The sequence below is a fragment of the Hippichthys cyanospilos genome, chromosome 10 (genome assembly GCF_059441005.1).
Source record: "Hippichthys cyanospilos isolate Australia breed blue-spotted pipefish chromosome 10, RoL_Hcya_1.0, whole genome shotgun sequence".
Taxonomy (NCBI): domain Eukaryota; kingdom Metazoa; phylum Chordata; class Actinopteri; order Syngnathiformes; family Syngnathidae; genus Hippichthys; species Hippichthys cyanospilos.
This window is the reverse complement of record NC_142378.1, coordinates 16,202,200-16,225,345: the sequence shown is the minus strand read 5'-3', so window position 1 is coordinate 16,225,345 and position 23,146 is coordinate 16,202,200. Positions and strand designations below refer to the sequence as shown.

General features: G+C 38.0%; 1 protein-coding gene across 1 annotated transcript; it reads left to right on the top strand.

Annotated features, from left to right (window-relative positions):
- The first annotated feature begins 600 nt into the window (after positions 1-600).
- Positions 601-22,692, top strand: tut4 (terminal uridylyl transferase 4). Its single transcript, XM_088426222.1, has 29 exons — positions 601-717; positions 804-954; positions 2,077-2,193; positions 2,314-2,491; positions 2,690-2,778; positions 4,466-4,517; positions 4,666-4,735; positions 5,874-6,000; positions 6,637-6,756; positions 8,402-8,596; positions 8,717-8,891; positions 8,973-9,493; positions 9,588-9,738; positions 9,922-10,008; positions 10,406-10,509; positions 10,575-10,632; positions 11,105-11,208; positions 11,290-11,379; positions 12,845-12,958; positions 13,059-13,136; positions 13,239-13,416; positions 13,508-13,555; positions 14,256-14,338; positions 14,443-14,558; positions 15,891-16,045; positions 16,247-16,344; positions 18,049-18,610; positions 19,982-20,131; positions 22,172-22,692. Exons 2-29 carry the CDS (start codon positions 823-825, stop codon positions 22,258-22,260), a joined length of 4,041 nt encoding a protein of 1,346 aa, XP_088282348.1. The 5' UTR covers positions 601-717; positions 804-822; the 3' UTR covers positions 22,261-22,692.
- Positions 22,693-23,146: the final 454 nt, after the last annotated feature.

Here is a 23,146-nt window from a genome sequence, read left to right as displayed (position 1 = left end):
CTAATGGTGTCAACTTCACCAAAATGACAAACAGCATCTCTTAATCAGTTTCTCTACCCTGTACACTTAACCCTTATGCAGTATTGCATGTTATCAATTTTTTAAAATCTTTACATCAAATGCATTTCACATCAAAAGGAAAGCATTGGAAGAAAGCACCAGGCAGCTGAAATTTCATCCATATGTTGACAACATTCAACATTTCAACATTGCATAACAGCTTTGTTATCACACTCATAGGAGTGTGACATATATGTGAGAATGATGCAGAATGACCCAAAAATGGTCAAAATTCTGCACAAGGGGTAAACAAGCAACGTTGTCCTAATTTACCTAAATCTTTGCAGAGTCTTGACGAAGAAAGATGCACAGAGCGAGCGCACTGGCACAACTACTGACAGTAAAGAAAACACCATTGCCCCAAAAGTGGACGTGAGGTTAAAAGCGACTGTCCACGCTTCATCGGATACAGGGAAAAGACGCTCATCAAGGTTAAATAGACGGACTGGAAAGAACAAGTCCTGAAGAAAGAGGTAAATAAAATTTCATGCCCAAATATGTAGTTGGACACTACTTCTTTTATATGGGTATCTTTTCTACAGACAACTGCTCAGTTCCAGAGAGAGACCAACTCTCCTCTTTGGCCAAGTACACATGAAACTTTCAATTTAGAATGCAATTTTTTCCTTGGAGCTTCAGGAAATGAAAAGCATCATGGTGAGTTTTCAAGAATATTTTGTTGAAATTTTACCTTTTCTCACCAAGTATAGCCCCGCTAAAACATTTGGCGCTTTACTTTTTAGGATTGAAAGGTCCACACTGATGCATCACACTGTTGAAGGGTGCACATCCGTGGGGACAATTACAATGGAAGGATCACTGACAGAGCAACAGCTTGGCCTCCGACAGGCAGAGGAGCGGCTTTTTAGAGATTACATTCACAGACTTTTAAAAGTATGGGAAGAATTGATCTCATGCTTCTCATATTCTTGATTGAAATCTGAATATCTTATTTGAAATTTTACACACTTTTCGAGGGAATTTTTGCTCTGACACTCAAACTTTGTGCGCAGTTTGATACCGCAACCGATTTGCTGCAAATGTAGCCAGCTTTACAGTGTGTGCTAGTAAAAATTTCATCCGGTCGCATGGTGCACGTACGTTTTAATGAATGGGGCTTACTTTTGATTTGTGATCTGTACATCATGTTAGTTGGATGTATGGGAGCATTTTGGCATCTAACTAGGGGTGAAATGAGAATGTATTCATTTTATATTCATACACTTACTTGTTTTTTTCATGCACACCATTAAAAACTACATGCCAACAAAGTCCTTACAACATAACGTAACATAACATAACGTGAAGACCATCTTCAAAATAAATACACCAAATAATACATGGATGCCAATGCAATAGCCTTTATCCCAGATTTTATAACCATCACATTGCTCCAAACATATACACTCTGCCATCATATTCAATCAATAATTAGGGATGCTAAGAAACTGCTAGTTAAAAACACTGTTATTACATGATACAACACATGTTTCTAATGATAGCTGAACAAGAATACATTCAGAGCTAAAGTATTTATTATTTTATGTTTTCATTCATCTGAGCTTTACTGAGTGTCCACATAACTTCACATGCCTTTCATTGGGAAAACTAACACTGAAGAACTTAACCTTACTTAAAGAGCTGACTCCTCTGTGTTGACCAAATTAATATTCACATAAAAATAACACCTTATTTTCAATCTCTTCCTTTAAAGTTACATTAAATGATTGATCTGTTTTACTAGCCTCTGTTTGTTGCAGACAGGTTTTATGAAATATTTTGAGAATATTTTCGGTCACTATCAATCTTTATATCATGTGAAACTACAGTATACAAATTGAGATGAGTATACATCTGCAAATGTAGCAATGTTGCACTGCCCCAAAATGGGCATGAGCAAATCCTGTGTGTTGCGATCAATTGCACAAGTTAGTAGTGTCAGTGCTAGTAGTGCAAAACCGAGTGTAGACAACTATTTTATGTGATTTATTTATTTGTGTGTATATTTATTCACAGCAATCCCCAGAATACCCCAAATATCTGTACATATGCAAGCTATGTTCAGTTCACATTGAACACATTCAGGCAGCACACAAACACATAAAGGAGAAGAGACACAAGAAGAACATAATGGTAGGTGAATGCGACATTTGTATTTGACTAAATTCTACTCCGTCGCTCTTCTGTTGAAATTTCCGTTGATTTCAGGTGAAATGAAAGAAAGCAAAAATCTATTTTTGCTCTGCTTTTTAGGAAAAACAGGAGGAGAATGAACTACGTGCCCTTCCACCCCCTTCTGCCTCACAGCTAAGAGCCATTGACACAGCTGTTCTGGAAGCAGCAAGGCAGCATGGGATTTCTGAGGAGGACTTTGAGCAACGAAAAGCTGTGGTTATTAGGATGGAGGACATCATAAAGAAACACCTCTCAGGTTGTATGTTAATTAAAGGAGAAGGCCTTGATATAATGTGAGCTTGGCCATAAGTTCATGCCTAACTGATTAGTAGGAACTTTAAAGTGTGGGGCTATTTCTTCACAGCTTTTGAAAAGCCCCACAAACGGTCTGTTTCTGTCTTTTGTGTACCATACACATGAATGTTTCTAACATATGTTCTCCTTTATTTTCCAGCTTGCACACTTAATCTCTATGGTTCTTGTCTTACCCGATTTGCCTTTAAGACAAGTGATATCAACATTGATGTCAACCATCCATCCACAGTGAGTCTGCCTGTTATATTAAATGAAACTAAACACTCTTAAGGAGAGATTTTGCAAGATAGCATTGGACACGAGATTTGGCGCCTTAGCTTTACATAGAACCCATAATTTCTATCCCTACTATTGTGGGTGTGAAAGAAACAATCTCAAGGGGCAAAAAGAAGGGAACATCCCTGGACTGAACAATTATGAAAAGTACCCAAATTGCAATTTCTCCCCAGCCCTTCTCCCTGCCTAAAAATTGCATTAGCTGCACATACAAGCAATACATTTAATTCATCTTTATTGCAATAAACACTATCATATCTATTATATTAGAATTCGATAAATACAATGATTTCTTGAATTACGTGTTAGTAAATACGTTGACATGTAGTCCATGACAACTACCACAAAAGTGTGAAACAAATTAATTACCAGAGGGTCGCATCTTCGTTATTCACATTTCATCGGCACTCTGCGCCCCTTTCTGTCTCCATCAGTTTGTCTTTTTTTTAAGGTGATTCATGTTGTAATTGTCGATCCATCGTTCTGTCAGCCAAATTTTAATCGCCATTTCCATCTCCAATTCCGTCTGTTGTCCGTCATCAAACTAAAATTTTCCCTCAATAAAAAACAATAATTAGTACTACTGAGAGGCTTACCTGCAAGTGTGAACACTTTGCAAATTGTACTACTAACTCTTATTTAAAGCTTCACATGGAGGCTGGTAAAGTCTCAAGGAAATTTAGATGTCAGTCACAAATAGTGGATATTGTGCAGTTCTCTACCAAACGTATAGCATCTGTTCTGATTTCCGAATCACAATCAGAATTCGAGATGTTTGTAACCGTGATTAACATGATTTGTTGGTACAGATGTCCCTACAACAAAACAAAGATGTCCGTATTATTGACTTATTATTATATTCTTGAGAATTGAAAGTCAATTGCCCCAAAAAATGTTTCTGAGCTAACATCAGTATAACAGTGGCATCAAACCAACAACAACGTACAATACGATCATTTATTGTGATACTTTCTTAGTAAATTTCATATGTTTTGAAATTTTATTGTGCTACACCTGCCAACAAACAATGTAAATACAGTACACTGATGAAAATTAAATGTCGACGATGAAGGGGCAAGGGTTTGGTGGCCATCAGGAATTTCTGGAAAGATAATGACTTTCCAGGTGGCAGGGTAAAAAACTGCTTAGTACGTCTGTCTTACAGCGCAGATGTCACGGGTTCGCTTTCAGCCTTCCTGGGTGGAGTTTGCATGTTCTTGCCATGTCTGCCTGTGTTATCTTCGCATACTCTAGTTTCCGCCACCGCCAAAAACATGTGTGGACACTCCAAATGTGTTTGTGAGTCAGAATGGTTGCTCGTTTGTGGGCACCTTGCAATTGACTGGCAACAAGTTCAAGGTATACCCTGCCTACTGCCTGAAGACTGAACTGGGATAGGCTCCAGCACAACCACAACCCTTGTGAGGATAAGCGGTTAAGATGGTGAATGGATGGATTATGAATTTTCCTTTAATTTGACGGTTTATTTTTGGGTCGCCGCACATTGTCAATGCACAGGCCTGCTTTGGATGTATGAACACACACTGGCATTTTTTACCTTGGTCTTTTTCTGTTATATGTCAGAATTCTGCAAGCATTTTGAAATCTTACACGTTTTTCTCTATGCTTTTGCATCTAGATGACACAACCAGAGGTTCTGATTCAAGTGCTCGATATTCTCAAAAACAGCAGTAAGTCTCATTCCCATTTACATTTTGATCATCATGGGTAAACCTTTCATACATTAAGTAAGCGCTTGAAATGTTTTTTTGAAAGTTCTGACTTGATTTCTTTTTAATGTGTGATTGGGTGACTAACTCTATTTCTTACTCTTTTAAGCTGAATTTTCAGACGTAGTGTCAGACTTTCATGCCAAAGTACCTGCCATTATCTGCCGTGATGTCAAAAGGTCAGTGATTGTTCAGTCCAGTTTCTGTCTTCTCGTTTTTGAAAATATTATGTCACACATGTTTATGTTTCAGTAGGTGTGCAAACTTATGCAACCATGTTAGTTACATTTATTCTTATATACATTTTTGTATACATTTTTTACACACATACATTCACACAAAAGACAAGGTACAAGCACAACTACCAAAACTTACACATTGTGAAGATGTTTACCAATACCTAAGGGTTATGAAAAAATTGATAGTTTCAGTACCATGTTGCGTCTACAGTATGGTGACACATTTACATATGATAGCGTGGGGGTGGGGGGTTCTGACGACATATTGAAATATAATGTCAGGCTTTTCTAAATACAATCAATTTTAACAATTGAGGTTTCCACGTTTGCATGACCCTTGACAATCATTCGTTTTCCTCAAATGGCCACTTTGGAAAATTAATTACCCTCCCTTGCTTTGACCCAACAACTTAATGGACCAATTCTGAAACCAGTACTGTACAGTGAAGGTCCAGCATTCCACACAATCTGCAATGATCAATCACACCAGCAAAGATGACAAAGATGCTTTTTTTTCAATACGGAAAGCTCGTCTGACACAGCAATCCAATCATTTTCAAATGTAATTTCACCTTCTTTGCGCAATATCATCTTATTGTCAGTTGCACTAGGCTAGGGCAACTATTGAACATATTCAGTCACACCTGCAATCGGTGCCAGGTGCAACCGGGCATGTGCTCATTTCCTTTTCGTTGGTCTTTTCTACTTGCCTGACAGGGTAACGTAATGGTAATTAGGAATTTAAGACGATAATGATTCTGGGGGGATCGGAATGTTTCTCCCAGTTTCACTCGATTTTCAAGACTCGATACCTAAGAATATCTGATTGACACGATTGCCTCATGTAACACTAGTCAAACTAGCTGGTTAATTTTTATCAAGTCGCCAAAATGAATTTGAACCCTCATCTGGTAGGTAAGCAGGTGTTAATTTAGAACTTTGGAACTGTCCTGTTTTTATAATCAGTAAAATAGTTGTTAGTTTGAGTTGTAGAGGCACACATTTCAAAAAATCAAGTACTTTTGACAAGTCTGGATATAAATTTTGTTTCTTATTTGTTTTTGTTTGAAATTTACAGTGGCTTGATGTGCAAGGTGAGTGCAGGCAATGATGTTGCTTGTCTCACTACAAATCATATGGCAGCCTTGACTGAACTGGAACCCAGGTTGTTACCCCTGGTGCTAGCTTTTCGGTACTGGGCAAGGGTGAGTACACAAATGACAACGCAGTTAAACAAAAAAAACAACTTGTAGCTTTAAATACAGCAAAATGAGTTCTACATTGTATTAAATCCGGGGTGTGAATGTTTTCACACATCCTGCTTTTCTGTTTTTATTTTGTTAAAAAAAGAAAAGCGTGAAGTATTATATATTCCACTTCACAATAAAATATTCTTATTGTCTTTATATTTTAAACCTAAAGCGAGGCGGCATGGCTCAGTGGTAGAGTGGTCGTCTCCCAGCTGAGAGGCTGTGGGTTCGATCCCCCGACCATCATTACCATGTCAAAGTGTCCTTGAGCAAGGCACTGAACCCCTAATTGGTCCTGATGCTGCGTCATCAGTAGGTAAATGATTAGTTAGTGTAAAGCGCTTTGAGTACCCAAGGTAGAAAAGCGCTATATAAGTGAAAGTCCATTTACAAGTCCATTTAAAACCTGAAATGTGGCAAAAGGTTCAGGGTAGGATTATACTTTCTCAAGGATCTGCAAAAACTAAGAATTACTATCGGCTTCAATTTTTCTCATTTTTAATTTGAAGATGTCGTCTTCATGTCTTTTGGTCTTTTAAAGTCATTTTTAAGGTACTTAAAGTTAAACTCTGCCTTGTCATTTTTCTGCAGCTATGTCACATTGACTGTCAGGCTGAGGGTGGAATCCCCTCATATTCCTTCGCTCTCATGGTTATCTTCTTCTTGCAGCAGAGGAAAGAGCCAATCCTCCCTGTCTACCTGGGTCATTGGGTAGGTACTGCAAAGGGTAACTTACTACCACGACTGTCCTACTGCAGAAGTTAGGACATTGTGTTAAACGTAAATAAGGATAGAACACTGATTTGCAAATCATTTTTAACATATATTTGAGTACACACCAAAGACAAGATATTTAATGTTTTTTTTAAGCAATTAATTGCAGATTTAGAATTTTATGGATGCAACACTTTCCGAAAAAGCTGGGGTGGAAAGGTTTTCTTGTTTGGAATAATGCACTTGAAAATTAGGAATCAGAAAGTTTACATGAACTCATCCAATTCCAGAGACTTTTTAAAAAGACTGCAGCCTTTCCTGATTACCGATTTTCATTTTTTTTTCCCCAAATATTTTGATAAAGGGGGGATCTAAAAATGGCTGGTAGTAGGTAATCGATTACTGCGTGTAGTTAAGTACTAAAGTAATCAACCTTTTATGTATTGAAGTACTAAAGTAAGAATTTCTTTAAGAACTAAAGTAATGAAGTAATCAATTACGTTTGGTAAAATTAATTAATTGCTAAACAAATTATTTTAGTTGATTGATTTGTACCAGCCATTTTAAAACACGTCTTTACCCAAACCTGAAAATACCTCATTTGCCCAACTATGGGACACACCCTTAATTTGCGAGTAAAATCCTGGTATTTTCTGTTACCTCTTACAGGATGCACCAGCAGTTTGGCAACAAAGTAAAAACTTTTGCAAAATAGAATAAATCTCATCTTTGTAAATTCATCAAATACGCTTATATTTATTTGTAAGTTATACATTTGTTGCGGATATGGTGCCCGCTGACAGCTAATGTGTGGCTTGCAGGTGAGTGAGTGGGCAGGAGGACCTTTAGTGTGCAATGTCTAGTCTAACTCATCCCATTACTGTAAATACCATAAGTAAGAATACGTCCGATAGAGAAATGCACATCTGTACGTCATAACTTGGTTTATGTGGCTGATGGATGCAATCTTCCTCAATTGTTGTTTAAAAAAAAAAAAAAAAAGTCTCATCTTTAAGTTACCGTTTATTGGAAACACCCATACTTTTGGCCTTCATTTTGGGGGGGAAAGAAATGTGTCCTATAGTTGGGGAATTACAGCATTTGAAAAAAAAATACTGCAAAAGTTAGCTGGATCTCTGGACTATACAATAATATAACAATAGGTCTGTGGGATTAAATGAGTTAAAGGGATTACTACACTTATATAGCCATTTAAAGAGTTATTATTTTGTCTACACTTGATGACAAAATTATTTTTCATGCACATTGAATGCCTTTGCTATCCACTGACCATGACATCACATGTTCAAAGCTCAGCTAACAAATACTCGTGGCTCACTTTGCGGACATTACTTGACCAATCCCAGAAGACAGGTGAGCCAGGATTGGTCATAACCTGAGCCTTGAGAATATGTGATAAGATTTTCAGTCAACAGCAAGTGGAAAATTTTTAGTGGTATTAGCTGTACATGAAAAATAATGTAGTTAGCGATAGAATGGAATGCCTTGATGGTTATTATTCAGCAGGTATACAACAACATTGGCAAGATTAGTGTACTATTCCTTTAACACAATATTGACCAACCCTACAATATTTGTGCGGAACTTCATTTTTGTTTTGTTTATTTTTACCCATTTTCAGATTGATGGCTTTGATGTGAAACGTGTGGATGAGTATCATCTTACAGGAATCCAGTCAGGCATGTATGTGCAATGGGAGCGCAGACCTTCGAACACCACAGATGGACAGGTGGAGAATCGAAACGAGGCTAGGGGGGGAGGCAGATCAAAACCAGAGCGCAGTAAACCTGATAAGGCTCAGATTTCACGTGGCTTGGTGAGTCTGGTTTGAATAGATATTGATAGCTTTGCTGTATGCTAACAAAAGTTACATTTTTTTTTTCTTTTCCCTTTTTTGGACGGATTTTGACATCTTTACAAATTGACCCCTTTAAAGGCCAGACTGGCTTTTGAATTGTGTGAAGATGCCTCAGTGGGACAGTTATGGTTGGAACTCCTGCGTTTCTACACTCTTGAGTTTGCATTGGAAGAATACATTATCATCATTCGTTTAAAAGCGCTTCTCTCCCGGGAAATGAAGAACTGGCCTCGTCGTCGGCTTGCTATCGAAGGTAAAGTTCGTACATTATTTTGTCGATCCTAAGTCTCTGGACAAATGCAAAAACTGACAAGTTTCTGTTTTTTTCACTTAGATCCTTTTGCCTTGAAGAGGAACGTTGCACGAAGCTTGAACAGCCAAATGGTGTTTGAGTATATACAGGAGCGGTTCCGTGCAGCTTATAAATATTTTGCGTGCCCACAGAGAGAAGGCAGGATGGAGCAGAAAAGCAAGATGGATGGCAAGCAAGGGCGCAATTCGTCCCGAGTTGAGATGAATGAGACTGTATCAACTTGCGCTAACAAGCTAACAGATGAGAACGTTCGAGTGACATTCCAGCAATCAATGGCCGATGATGAAAATGTGGGCAACAAAAACACAAGTTCACATCAGTCCATAAGCGAGGATGAGAGGACACTTGATGGGAGCCTCATGGTTATGGACCTCAGTGAAGAGGACAAAGCTTCTCAGCACCCTTCCCTTTCTATCAATGGCTTACTGCACAAAGACGTCAAGGGTGACGATGGGGAAGAGTGTTACCCTGAAAAAGAAGGGATTGTAACAACAGGAGAACTTCACTATATCTTTGATAAGATGATATTCACTGGTGGAAAGGTAATAAAGACCGACCGTTTTCCACAAGAAATCTCAGAAATTGCCACATTCTTGTATTTTTTTTCTTTGAATTTTCCAACATATTTCTTTTCAGCCTCCAAATGTCGTGTGTAGTATTTGCAAACGAGATGGGCACCTGAAAGATGAATGTCCCGACGACTTCAAGAAGATTGAGTTGAAGACCCTGCCTCCAATGAACAACCATTTCAGAGAGATCCTTGATGGGCTTTGCAAACTGTGCCACTGTGCGTATGTGCGGGTTTTCATATAATCTTGGATTGCTCCCTTGTATGACTTAATTTAACTAATAGTTGAATTGTTTCTTGTTGAAATAAATCCTTGTAATGTCCTGTCTCGTGCCCCTGTAAAGCTTCTTTAAATGACCAAATCTGAAGGTTGATGTTTCATGATGTTTGCCTCTGTTACAGATGAACTGGCGCCAACACATGCAGAGCAGCAGAAGAGAGAGCAGATCCTTGCAAGCCTGGAAAGGTTCATAAGAAAGGAGTACAATGGTAAGAACTGCGATGACATGGATAATACAGGCCAGTACAAAAATATTGTAAGGACAAAGCTGTTATTATTATTCCAATTTTTTTCGAAGCATTTGGCTGAAATTGAACTGCTAGTATTGCCGGCTAGTATAACGGTTTTAATTCATACACTGATCACCTGATTTACTGTATATAGCAATACCCTCAAATCGAAGCAGAATTTCTCCAGTACAAGCACACCATGTTTGTTTAATTTTAAATTCATGATGAAAGATGAAACTTTTCAATGTCACAATATTTATGGACGGCAAACTCTAAACTTACTAATGAACTGAATTTTTGGTAAAAACAATATTTAAGACAGCTCACGTATTGGACTTACTTGTGATAAATGTTTTTCATTTGTGTGATTGTGCAGATAAAGCACAGCTGTGTTTGTTTGGCTCCTCCAAGAATGGCTTTGGGTTCCATGACAGTGACCTTGACATTTGCATGACTCTGGAGGGTCACGAAACTGCAGAGGTAGTTATATGTGCATTATGATTTGAGAGGTATCTCTGATATTTAATGCTAAATTGTCTTCATAGAAGCTGAACTGTAAGGAGATCATCGAAGGTCTTGCTAAAGTCCTAAAGAAGCATGCAGGTGAGTGAATATTGCATGATCTAAAAAAGGGTTTCGGTGCACATGCTTTATGGTACTTCATTACCTAAACTCCAACTACACTGGTCAATGAGTGTGCAAATGCCTACCCGGCAGTTTGGATTTGAAAACTTAAAACAGTTATTATGCCGTTAAAAAAAAAAAAAAAAATCTGACAGGTATAGGGGCAGTTACTTTTTCCTACAGTTCATGTTCCCCTTTAATAATTACAATCACCATTTAAAAATTACCTATGTTTACTTACTTATGTTTGCCTGATACTTATTTTTTGGGGGTAATCTCAAGCATTGTATAGGAAGAGGGCAATATTTTTTCACAGCACTGAATTGGTTGCCAGTGTACACCTGCATTCACAGAGGAGAAAGCTGATGTTTTAACTGAAACCTTGCGCCTGTCATTCTGCTTGTAACCTTTAATCTCATCGAATGTGTTCTCTATTATATCTGAACACAAGGGCTGAGAAACATCTTGCCTATCACAACAGCAAAAGTGCCTATTGTGAAGTTTGAACACAGGCAGAGTGGCTTGGAGGGAGACGTCAGTCTCTACAACACTTTGGTGAGTGAAGACTAGCTTAGAGGGTTGTCTCGTTTATTTTTGGAGAAACTGTATCAAATTTGAGTCGGTAATTTGTGATAGGCTCAACATAACACCAGAATGCTGGCTATGTATGCAGCCCTGGATCAACGTGTGCAGTTCCTTGGATATATGATGAAGGTCTTTGCAAAGGTATGTTAGAAACACATAGCAGACCAGGGCTATGGTTGGTTCTCTGACCTCTCTAATTGACACATTAAGCCAAAAATAAGATGTCTTAATAGTGTACTCTTGTAGTCATTAACAGTTGACTTGGGACTGGAAGAAACAGCCCACTGTATTCCCATTTTGTTTAATTGGACATTATCTGAGTTGTGTTAAGTGGTGTAATTATCGGTCCCAAACACTGAGCACTTAATAAAATTAGAAAGGATACTCAGACAACAATTCTAATTTTTGATCAACTGCACTACTGTCATCCATGCAATCCTTAGATAAATGACCGAGATGACAATTGTTGTAATTTTGATTTTTTAACAAATGCAATATTAAGATAAAAAACAAACAAACAAAAAAATAGCTATTGGTGGAATACTTAAGGATACAAGGTTACAATTATACAACTTTATAAAAAATGAACTTCAACTGCCCAGTCTAAGCCATGTAAATAAGTAACATCTAAAAAATACTTAACCGTGCCTAATAAATAGAACCGAACCGTGAATTTTGTGTCTTGTTGCGTCCTTAAATCTAGTTTTACATTTTGGCAGCTCTAGTTAACGGTGGAACGTGAGAACAAGTCAGTCTTGTCTTCAGAGCTACCCCGAACAAATTGCCCCCCTCCACAACCACCATATCGCAGACACCCACCACCACTTCTCTCCATCCCAAATGTTTCCAAGATGCAAAACGACCATATTTCAACATGCCATTTGACAACACTTATTAGCAGTAGATGGTTTACAAACAACCTGAATAAAACATGTAATTTTTTAAAAATATTTATAATAAGAAGAATAACTTCAAAACTGAAGTAAACAAGTTCATATGAAGTGATCATGCAACAATGAATTTTACAGAGGGACACTGTAGCTTTCTTGGATACAAAGTCATCAGTGGCAAATGTGCAACGTCAGAATTGATACTCATGATAACCAAGCAATTCAAGCACTCTTGTGCCATTGATTAGCAGATGCAAGTCTTAATCTACTAACACTATGTAATAAAAATCTGTTACAGGTGCTAATACTCTAATCCTAATACAACTACTACTACCATTTTTATACTGGTTAAAACATACATTGAAAGGATATTGACAGGCTTAAAGTGATAGCGTTACTGTAACAAATATCCGATATTAGCTCTTAGCTATTTTACATCCAAAATCGTTAAAACATACATTGAAAGGAGATTGACAGGCTTAAAGTGATAGCTTTACTGTAACAAATATCCGATATTAGCTATTAGCTATTTTACATCCAAAATCTAGTTGTTTCATATCACAGGTCTTTCATTAAATGTTAATCAGGGCTATTGGGGTCAATCTACATTCTAAATAGAGACCGAAGAAAGAACTATTGAGAATGGAGTTTCGGTAGGGCTGGCCCTGCTTGTGTTACAAGGTTGTGGTGTCACAACTGGACTTTTGTGCTCACAGCGTTGTGACATTGGAGATGCATCCAGAGGGAGTCTCTCATCTTATGCATACATCCTGATGGTGCTTTACTTTCTGCAGCAAAGGCAGCCTCCAGTCATCCCAGTCCTGCAGGAGGTATTAATTACCCATACCAATTGAATGTAAATGGTGCTCAAGGTTTAAAGATTTACCGTTATGATGACAAATTTTTACATTCATTTTGGCTGTCTCCTAGATCTTTGACGGACCAAGCGTTCCCCAAAGAATAGTAGATGGTTGGAATGCCTACTTCTTTGATGACCTTGAAGATTTGGTGAGACAAAAACTGCAGTTGCTTTTGAGAATGTACTAATATTGTGTTGTTCAAAAAAAAAATAAAAATCATAATTGATCAATTTTTTACTTGTTTACACAGCGACAGCGTCTATCGCAGGTAGAGCACAATACAGAATCTGTGGGTGAGCTATGGTTGGGCCTCTTGCGCTTCTACACCGAGGAGTTTGACTTCAAAGAGTACGTCATCAGCATCCGCCAAAAGAAACGCCTCACCACTTTTGAAAAACAGTGGACGAGCAAATGCATTGCAATAGAAGGTGCTTCAATGAAAGGAGCTGTGTTGCTAATTTGTTGTGTTTAAAACAGCATTGCAATTTGTTTTGACCCTCTTGTCTTCTTTCCTCTCAGATCCTTTTGATTTGAATCATAATCTTGGAGCTGGAGTTTCTCGTAAAAGTATGTATTTTTACCACCAATCAAAGATTGTTTAAAGGTTGGTTTGTTAAATTGACCAGTGTACTGTTTTCTTATTTGGTCAGATGAGTAATTTGCTTGTGATAAACCTGCAAAATATTGAGCGGGATTAACGGCGGCAAGTGCTTCCATGTTAGAATATACACAAATATCAATTTTATGATGGCAATTTGCATGTTCTCCAGAATGTTACCAAGAATAATCAGATGAATGGCAAAACTTCAGAATGTTGTCTCCATGGCTAGTATACTCTCCAGACCTTAATCCTGTTTAGAAATTGTGGTCATTCCTTAAGAGGCAAGTGGACAAACAAAAACTCTGAAATTCTGACAAACTTTAAGCATGAATTATGCAATAATCTTTGCCATCAGTCAATATGTGGCCCAGACATTAATTGAATTAAATGCTAGAGTGAATTGCAGTGGTCTTGAAAAAGAAGATTGAACACAGTAAATATTGACTTTTTTTGCATAAACTTAAATGTAATCACCAAGAAATGTTACTTGGGAAATGGCTGTAATTATACCTCAGTATTTCATAGTACAGTAATGTAACAAAATGATCCAAAAACAGTACAGCAGCAAAGATTGTGAAAATCAGTATTTGCGTAATTCTCGAAACAGTTGCAGAACCTTAAAGCAGATCATTGCTTTCTGTTGAAACATCACCTTTACTCTTACAGTGACAAACTTCATCATGAAGGCTTTCATAAATGGGCGAAAGGTGTTTGGAACTCCCTTCTACCCGGTCCCTGGTACTGAAGTGGTATGGAAAAACGCAACAGTTTGCATAATAGAACAGGTCCTGCTACTGGTAGTAGTTCAGTGTGTAAATAAGCTCTTTGAAATATTTCTTTGTCCCTGCTGTAGGACTACTTCTTTGACGCAAAAGTTCTGACGGATGGCGAGTTGGCACCAAATGACAGATGCTGCAGGATCTGTGGGAAGATCGGACATTATATGAAGGACTGTCCCAAAAGACGCAGGTTAGACTCTTATCATTTCACTCACAAAACAAAACTATGCTATGACTGAAACTTCTTTTTCCTACGATTGGGCTGCAATATGTATTTGGGATGGCATGCACATCTTTTCTTGTTCCTTGACTGAACATTCCTTGAGGCATCCATGTCCAATCCAGGCACCACCAGCACAAATACAGTAAAAAGAAGGATGTCCAAACTAAATGCCCGGGCCGTTTGTGGCGCACTGTCCCTTTGTGTGTGTGTGTGTGCATGCGAGTGTGTGACAAATGACATTTGCTTCTGTTATTTTTTGTTTATTTCAAAGCTTTTCTAAATATGCATCTATTGTGAATGACAGATTTACGTGCAAAACTGGTTTCTCTCAGTTTCTGCTCTGTCAAGGTCCAAATTGTGAACATATGACATAAATGAGTCCCAAGTAATGGCTCCAAAAATGGTTAGTTTATGACAGATTGCTCCTGTTTTGGAATTAAACTAGACATAGTGTTCAGTTGCTTTTCAGTGCAGAGACTAAGATTTTTTGGTGGGTTTCGGTGTCTCTAATCAACACAAAATCTGGTGAAATACTAGAATAGAAAGCTGTTCAGGTTTCAAAACACTGTAATAAATAAACAATGAGATTGCTTGCTTGACTGATATTGGTTTTCTTGATAAATCAGTAAAAAATGAAAACAAAAAAATGGATCTAGCATCATTTGGTTTTTCCTTATGTGTCCCTCGAGGAAAAAAAGTTTTAATACCCCTGTAGTAAAGTGTAGTAATCACAGTCATCCCTGCTCTATAGCTGCTCTATCACATTCAGGTGTGTAACTGCTCCTCTTTTATAGGGATTCTGAACCTGAATCAGCTTTATTGGCCAAGTAACATGCTATAAATTTGTCGTCACACTTACAACCCAGTCAAGAAATATGAACTATAACAATGACCAACAGAGGGAGTGTAGAATAAAATAACAGGTAATTTATAAATTTGCTCTTTTCAAATGATAGGCCCAGAATGTTCGTAATAAATGACAAATAAGGTATTGAAAATAGCCAATAACAAACTCCAATGTTAGCAAATATAAAATGTTTTGGAAATCCCCCCCCCCAAAAAAAGGAAATATTTCCCCCCCCCCCCCCCCCCAAAAAAAGGAAATATTTAGACTGATATGCCGGACAGTGAAGGAAGGGGAAAATGCATACTTGTCCTAGATCTCAAGTAAACATGTACCAAGCACTCAAGGCACACAAGAAGTACGGTACTTCTATCTTCAGTTAGATTGGACGAGCTGCATATGACTTGCTTTGTTTGCTATTTCTTGTACATAACAATTGTTTTTCTTGATATCAGGATGAAAAAGAAAGAGAACGACAAAGATGAAGATGTTAAAGATGAAGAGCGTGAGCAAAAAGACAGGCGTTGCTTTCAGTGTGGGGACCCTGGTCATGTACGGAGAGATTGCCCCGAATATCGCCATCTAAAGCAGAGAACGGCTGTGGCATCAGGTAACCATCACTGCGTGTTACAGTTCATTTAACTAACACATTGGCACTACAGTACGCAATCTTTCCTATGCTTTTTTGTTTTCCAATATGTATATATTGTACACAATATGTACATTTGTTTAGTTTAAGTAATAGTCATAATTATAGTCTATCTGCAAACTGCATTTTAGTTGCAATTCTGCCCGCATGTTTTTTTCTCAGTTCCTCACATTGTGCGGTCTTTGGTGAGTTCTCAGCCCATCGCTGTCTCACAGACAGCACCAGGCGGTCCTGGAAGGGCCAGGCTACCCTCGGAGAGTGTGAGTAACAACACATTTGAAACTGGGGTTGATTGAGCCACAGTAAAAAACTAACGCACACACATTGAACTAATAGTTTCTACTCTCAACATGTGTTGAAAAAAAAAAACTTGCTTTGTGTGTTGAACAAAACACACAATGAACTTAATTTTGGAAAACAAACCACAAAAGTTTCCTTGGTTACAAGTTCAGTTCACAAACAGCCATTGTCAAATCCTCGTGGAACTCTGTTTGGTTCCTCTCGTGTACCCAGAGTGTCAGTCACGTATTTCACATAGTAGAGGGAAAATGTATTTGGACAGTCACCGATTATGCACATTGTCAATGAAACATGAGAGCGGTCTGTAATTTTAATCATTGGTACAACTTCAACAGTGAAGGATCGAACAGAAAAGAAATGAACAAATAGTAACCTTTGCGACTGGCGCGCCTTGAAATTCTGGGCTAATCCCTCCCGGTTCTCAAGATCCGTGATCACTAATTATTCGCCAAAATTTGCCGAGTTTATATGTATTGTGCAATCTAGAATGGAGTGTTTTGTAGCGGAGCAGAATTTTTTTTTTTTATAAGGAGATGACATCATTGATGTGGTATGATTCCTCGCTGTCTCAAAAAGTGTTCATGTGTCGTCTACATAGTTAAAGGACAGGGAAAAGTGTGTAAACATTTACATTTAGTCCTGTTGGAACTTGACTAATTTCCCGTGACAAATATATTTATTCGTGGAGTGGCCAAAAAAGTGTTCCAATACAGTATCTAAAATATAAAAAAATATCACCTCATAGTATATGCCTGTATGATGTAATAACTAGTATTTGGTAGGAATAGTCATAGAAACAAATTCCATAATTTGTTGCTAGACTAAGGTTGTTGTTTTTTAATGATTTATTTTTTCATCTCACATGACAAGTAGGTTTGAACCCAACATTTGCAAAAAATGTGTATTATAAATGTAGTGCTAATTCTGGAATGCATAGTTTGGCCACATCAAGTCAACTTTTTAATGGCTCTTAAAGTTTTCGTTGCATGCATTCAACATAATGCATAAGCAACATACGTTTTGTGTATTTCATTCCAGATATGCACGAGGGCGGTTTAGATGTGCTTGAGAACAGACCACCGAGGTCTTCTTTGCGTCTGCAAAATCGTGAACCGGGAATTGTTAAACAGTGCTGATATTTGATATCTTATTCCCACTTGGAACATCAAGCAAAGTGTCCTTTTGTGTATGACGGTAATAATTCTGATATGCAAACGGCACATTTGTAAATCGCATTGTCATCTTTAGCAGACGTCAGTCAAATGATGACATTGAGGGTTGATTTTCTTACCCAAAACAAATGTACTGCCTCTCCCTTCATCGGAAATTCTGGTAGGTATGTAGGTGTTAGCTTGCAAACAGAGGACCAATGACTCAGGAATGCGCAATTAAAGACACGTGATGCACCCTTTGCTTTAACTGTGTAGTGTTTGGTTTCTCAAATTGCTGGACAGATTGAATCCAAACAATCCTGTTTCTTACAGATGATCTTTTAATGTATTGATACATAATCAACACTAAATCTGCATTGGTATTATATAACCAAAAAAAAATAGCCACTGGACACTTAAAATCATTGTTTTGAATTTTACCTTCTACGGTGTGTAAGAATGGTATGAAAGGTGTAATGAATGTTTCTTTTTTCCCCCCCATTCACTCTTTAGTCTGACAGTCGCCAGACTCCACCCTATTCTCCACAACCCACAGCAGTGTCTCAAAATTCCCCTCAGTCCTCCAATCCCCCCAAGCCCCCTAAAAATAAAACCATTTCGTCAGGTCCCCAGAAACAGCCCGCTCATCCGCAGGTCCCACATTCCCTTTTCAACTTCCCCGCTTCCCACCCCGGCCAGTTTCACCTACGGACACTCACTGCCCGAGGGCCTCTTCCCGCTCACCAGCAGCAGCCCCACTCACCGCAGGGGCAGCCTCACCACCCAGCTCACATCCATTCTCCCTCTTGGCCCATCCACGGCCCTGTCCTTACTACAAACACAGGCAACGCCCCCTCGCCGCCCGGCTTGAAATTGGCTCTTCGCGCAGCATCGGGAAGCGCCGCGAGCTCCGGGGGCAGCCACAACGCCATGAACCTGAATGATCCTAGCATCATTTTCGCACAGCCGGCGGGAAGACCAATGAGCGTTGGCGGCCCAGGACGTGAAGGACACTGGCTCAGTCGCTTGGCACAACCTGCTTCACTAATGGGGAATGGCACTGTGGTCAAGTCAGGTATTCACTGGGTCAACTCTGGTGGCACTTTCTGCTTTCTTATGTGGTTCTGTCTTTTAATAAAATGTTATGACCGATGACGTACTGGTACCAACATTTTATCTTAGTATTGGTTGGGTCAAATGCTAAAACCTAATCATCAGGGGGGTGGGGTTATCTCAACAGCGGTCATCATGGGTCAACGTAAATGTCGACAGGGTGCTGGCGGCAATTGAGTAGCTTGGGAAAGGCCTTAGGTTTTCACAAAATATCCGACACTACGTCCCCGCTTGTGAAACACAAACACAAAATTGCAAGGATTATCTCAACATTTACGATTTCTAAAACCGTGATTAACATTCTGCTTCCTCCGGTTAGAGTGCCGGGACAAATCAGGTGTTCCTCGGCAAATTATTTCACTTAATTGGTCTGAAAATGATTAATTTCCTGCCTTGCTAAGAAATGGCATCATTGTTCATCTAGCTAAGATAGCGATACATAGTGGCAGGGCAGAACAATTGAATGCTTTTCTGTCAGATTTCATTAACCTGCATGTTTTTGTGACATTTTTGTTTAGTTGCGTTTCGTGACATTTTTCCAAATCTAAAATATATGCCTCTGGTTGGTTGGGAAGCACTGTAATGTTAACAAAGGAGAAGTCTTGTGATAATAAGTCAATAATAATTTGCACGTTAAGCGTTCGGAATATCACTTCTTTTCTGCGTTTTGGTCATGCGACATTCCCTAGGTGAACCTTTAGGCACTGCGATTTCAGTTTGACAGCCAGTAGCAAAATGGCAGCCCCCCGTTATAGATAAAAATGTGGATTTTGCTGCTTGATTCATATTCAGCAAGTGCAATTTTAATCAGACGACTGTGTTTTTAATAGTTGAGGGGACGCTAAACATATTACTGTAAAGATTTTTTTTCGTGACTGACCGATAATTGTAGAGGGCACTGTCCCTTATGTGTATTCTATAGTATACAATATACCCATTATTATATATATATATATATATATATATATATATATATATATATATATATATATATATATATATATATATATATATATATATATATTTTTTTTTTTTTTTTTTTTTTTCCCAGTTTACAATTTACTGTCATTTATTTGGCTTTGTTTAGCGATTTAAAAAAAAAAGTCTTGAAACTGAGTTTGTCACTGGCTCTGTCCTTATTTTTGGCAGAAGACTGATTGTTGCAAATGTCTTCTTTTAAATGCATCTAATAGCGTTCATGAAGGAATACAAAAATCTGAATCATTACAATTGAGGGGCTAACTTGATGATGCCGTTTCAGTGGTTCAATGCACACGCCTTTTTTTTCTTGAAAAGCGATAGTAATATCTTTTATGACGTATTTTCTTTCCAGAATTGGGCCACCCTTCCCAGTACATTAGTGTGAGCCAAGGTTCTCAGCTGTGGGAGCACAATAAAACACCCCAGTATGCACTGTCTCCTTCCTGGCCATACCGGATGCCCCAGAACTTCATCCAGCAGGGAAACAGTGGCTACCAAACAGGTAAGTTGTCAAGCCAGTTTTTACTATTGAAAGTACTCATTTAATTTTCATGTTTGAAAAAATAATGACAGGACAAATACTATAATTTCCAATGAATAACATGCACCAGGGTAATGATTAAAAGTTGGCCCCAGTCATGATTATGGCCACACGAGGTGTGGTTTTTTTTGTTTCTTTTTTGGTCTGTTTCCTTCACCTGCAACTCTTTTGTCTTGAAAGGAGTGCCAGGAGGGTGCGCAAAGACACATGTTTTATGATTTTAATTCATTCAAACATTTGCGTCAGTTGCGCATGATTTAAGTGGTAACATATGTCATTTGATTTTTTTGGGGTAAAATGAGGGTTAAAAATAAATCTGCTTCCCACATTTTAATTGCACGTAATTGGCATTCGACCTTTGGCCAGCGGCCAGCTCATAGGGCACCTGCCCGACCCATATTGCCTTTTGTGGTTGTGCCCAGCTGGCCCCATTGGTGCAAGCTTGCCCGTCAGGCGCTTGTAGAACCACACACTCAGTTCTGGCCTGCATGTGCTTTTTCCCACTGGTAATTTTTTGTTTTTGTCCAATATGGCCGTACGTAGTGTCAAAAACCAGAGTTCACCATCTCCTTAGATGAAAATGGTAGCAGGTGTCAATATGGTAAGTTGCGCCTGCATTGTTCTTTAATGCATGGGGAATAGTGTAAAATGTCTTCCGAATTTTCCTCAAAGAATAAATACCGTTTAACAGTTGAACTAAAAGTAGGCTCCGTATTTGTTTTCTAACCTTTACTGTAAGTAAGTGGTAAACATCTAAACCAGGGGTTCTTTTTGGAGTCAGGGACCCCTTTTAGAAAGCACATTTTCCAAGGACCCCCATTACAAATGTTTGCAGAAACAAAACAAATCATTTAAGCCAAACATGAGTGGCCTTTTTATTCACCTGCAGATTCAATTTGACAAGTATATTTGCTTAGAAAAGAAAAATTGCAAATTGCACGCCTGATAACAAACTGAGTCCATTTCATCGCTTCATTAGAAATGAATTAGAGACATAAAATGCATTTTGACAAATTTCAAGTCGATTGCATTTTTAATGATATATTAAACTGGTTGAATTGTTTGCTTTATTGAAGAGTCTTGAATACGTTCACAATTTAATTTAAAGTAAAATAAAACTAACACATTCATTTTCGCTGTCATTAAATTGTTCTTAACTCGGTGCCATGTACGAAAATTTTCGTCATGCGAAATACTTGGGTTGTGTGCAATTGACAAGAATTCTTATCACCTATTTTATTTTTTTGAATGGGTAGATGACACTCCCCTTAATACAATGCCGATCGAGCACGGTTTCAATGTAGTTCAATACATACGCAAATTATTTTGCCATCAAAAAAACATTTTCACAGTTTTTGTTCATGGTATATGGAAGGAAAGGACTGTAGAGATGTTTAAGATTCTACTAAAAATATGTTTTTGTCAAAAAAGCTCCTTTCCTTCTTTTGTCCAAAATAGCTTGGTGTCACTCAAATGACCTATTTTCAATCAGCGATAACCAAGGAATGGAATAAGATAGCGTCTTACTTTCTTTTTCTAGGAAAAGAGGTAATCCGATCCGGTCCCACCAATGTCTACTTAGTCATACAATACAATACTCTGTCGGCCTTAAAAGATGCGTCAAAATGCCGGAAATCGCCGGCACTCTACGGGTTGCCTTTTCAGATAATGTTTGGCACCGAAATAGTTAATAACCCAAATTATTTCACGGACCCCCGCTTTGAGAACCACTTATCTAAACTGTGAACATTTTATATAGCCATCTGTATAACATACCCACTATTCTCACTCACTTTATTTCCCCCCAAAATGTATTCACAGGAGAGTCATACCTCAAGTAAAGAATGAACCAAATGAAATGATGTTGTGTTTACTTCCTGTTCTAGCGACTTATTCATATAACTAAGCTCCCACAGTTTTGGGCATGGAAGCCATGTCATCATTAAATGTGAATGACGCAACTTTGTTTTACTATCATAATTTTTCTTGCTCTGTCTTCAGGCTCTGCGGTGCATCCAAATCCAAACCTGCCCATGGTTCCCCATGTCAGACACCCAGTAAATCTGAATTTCATCCAGCAGAAGAAATGAACTGCCCATGTTTTTTTGTTGTTGTTGTTTTAAATTGCTTTTTGGCCAGTGACACAACAAGGTAAAATTATATAGCCTTTGCACCATTTATATTGCCGGGATTTTTAAAAGATTTGTATAGTTTTTGTACAGTTTTTATGTTTTAGTTTTTGGTCTCATTATATTGATTTGTGATACAAATGTCAACTATTTTAATTCCCCAATTTTGAGGGGGTCCAAAAGTGTTTTTATTTTCTGTGTAAGGAGGAAAAAAGTAAACATATTTTTATTAGCTAATGAGTTTGCCAGAAGAAAAAGGCTTTGAATCGATATTTCATTTAAAACCAGTTTAAGATGTCACTCGAATAAAGTAGTGCCAAAGTCATTAGCGCGAAAAGCGGAAAATACTTACCTGTTGAAAAAAAAAAGGAAATAAAATCATGGCAAACCATATTGCGTCTCGTGTTTTAGTTAATCCTTGTCTTATGTTTTGGTGGGTGATTGATCCAATGTCACTGAATTTATAAGTGGAAATTCATTAGAATTTAGACTTAGAATTCAGTTTAGCTGGTCTGCAATTGGCTTTGTGCAGACCAAGCATCTCTTCTTAATTACACGTGCTGAGAACTTTCTTGTAGAGTCTTGACTATAAAAACAAGATACAACTGAACAAAATAATCATATATAATAAAATATATAATAATAAAAAAAATAATAATAAAAGGTGGAACCATTGCTCCAAATACAACAAACAACATACACACACATCGACGCTTAGCGCTTAGTAAATAACTCATACAGAATTAGTAGAAATTATTAAGTATACAAAGTATCTATTATTTTGTAAATCAAATTAGATATAATGTAGCAAATTGTCATTTACATTCATTGTAATTATGATACAGAA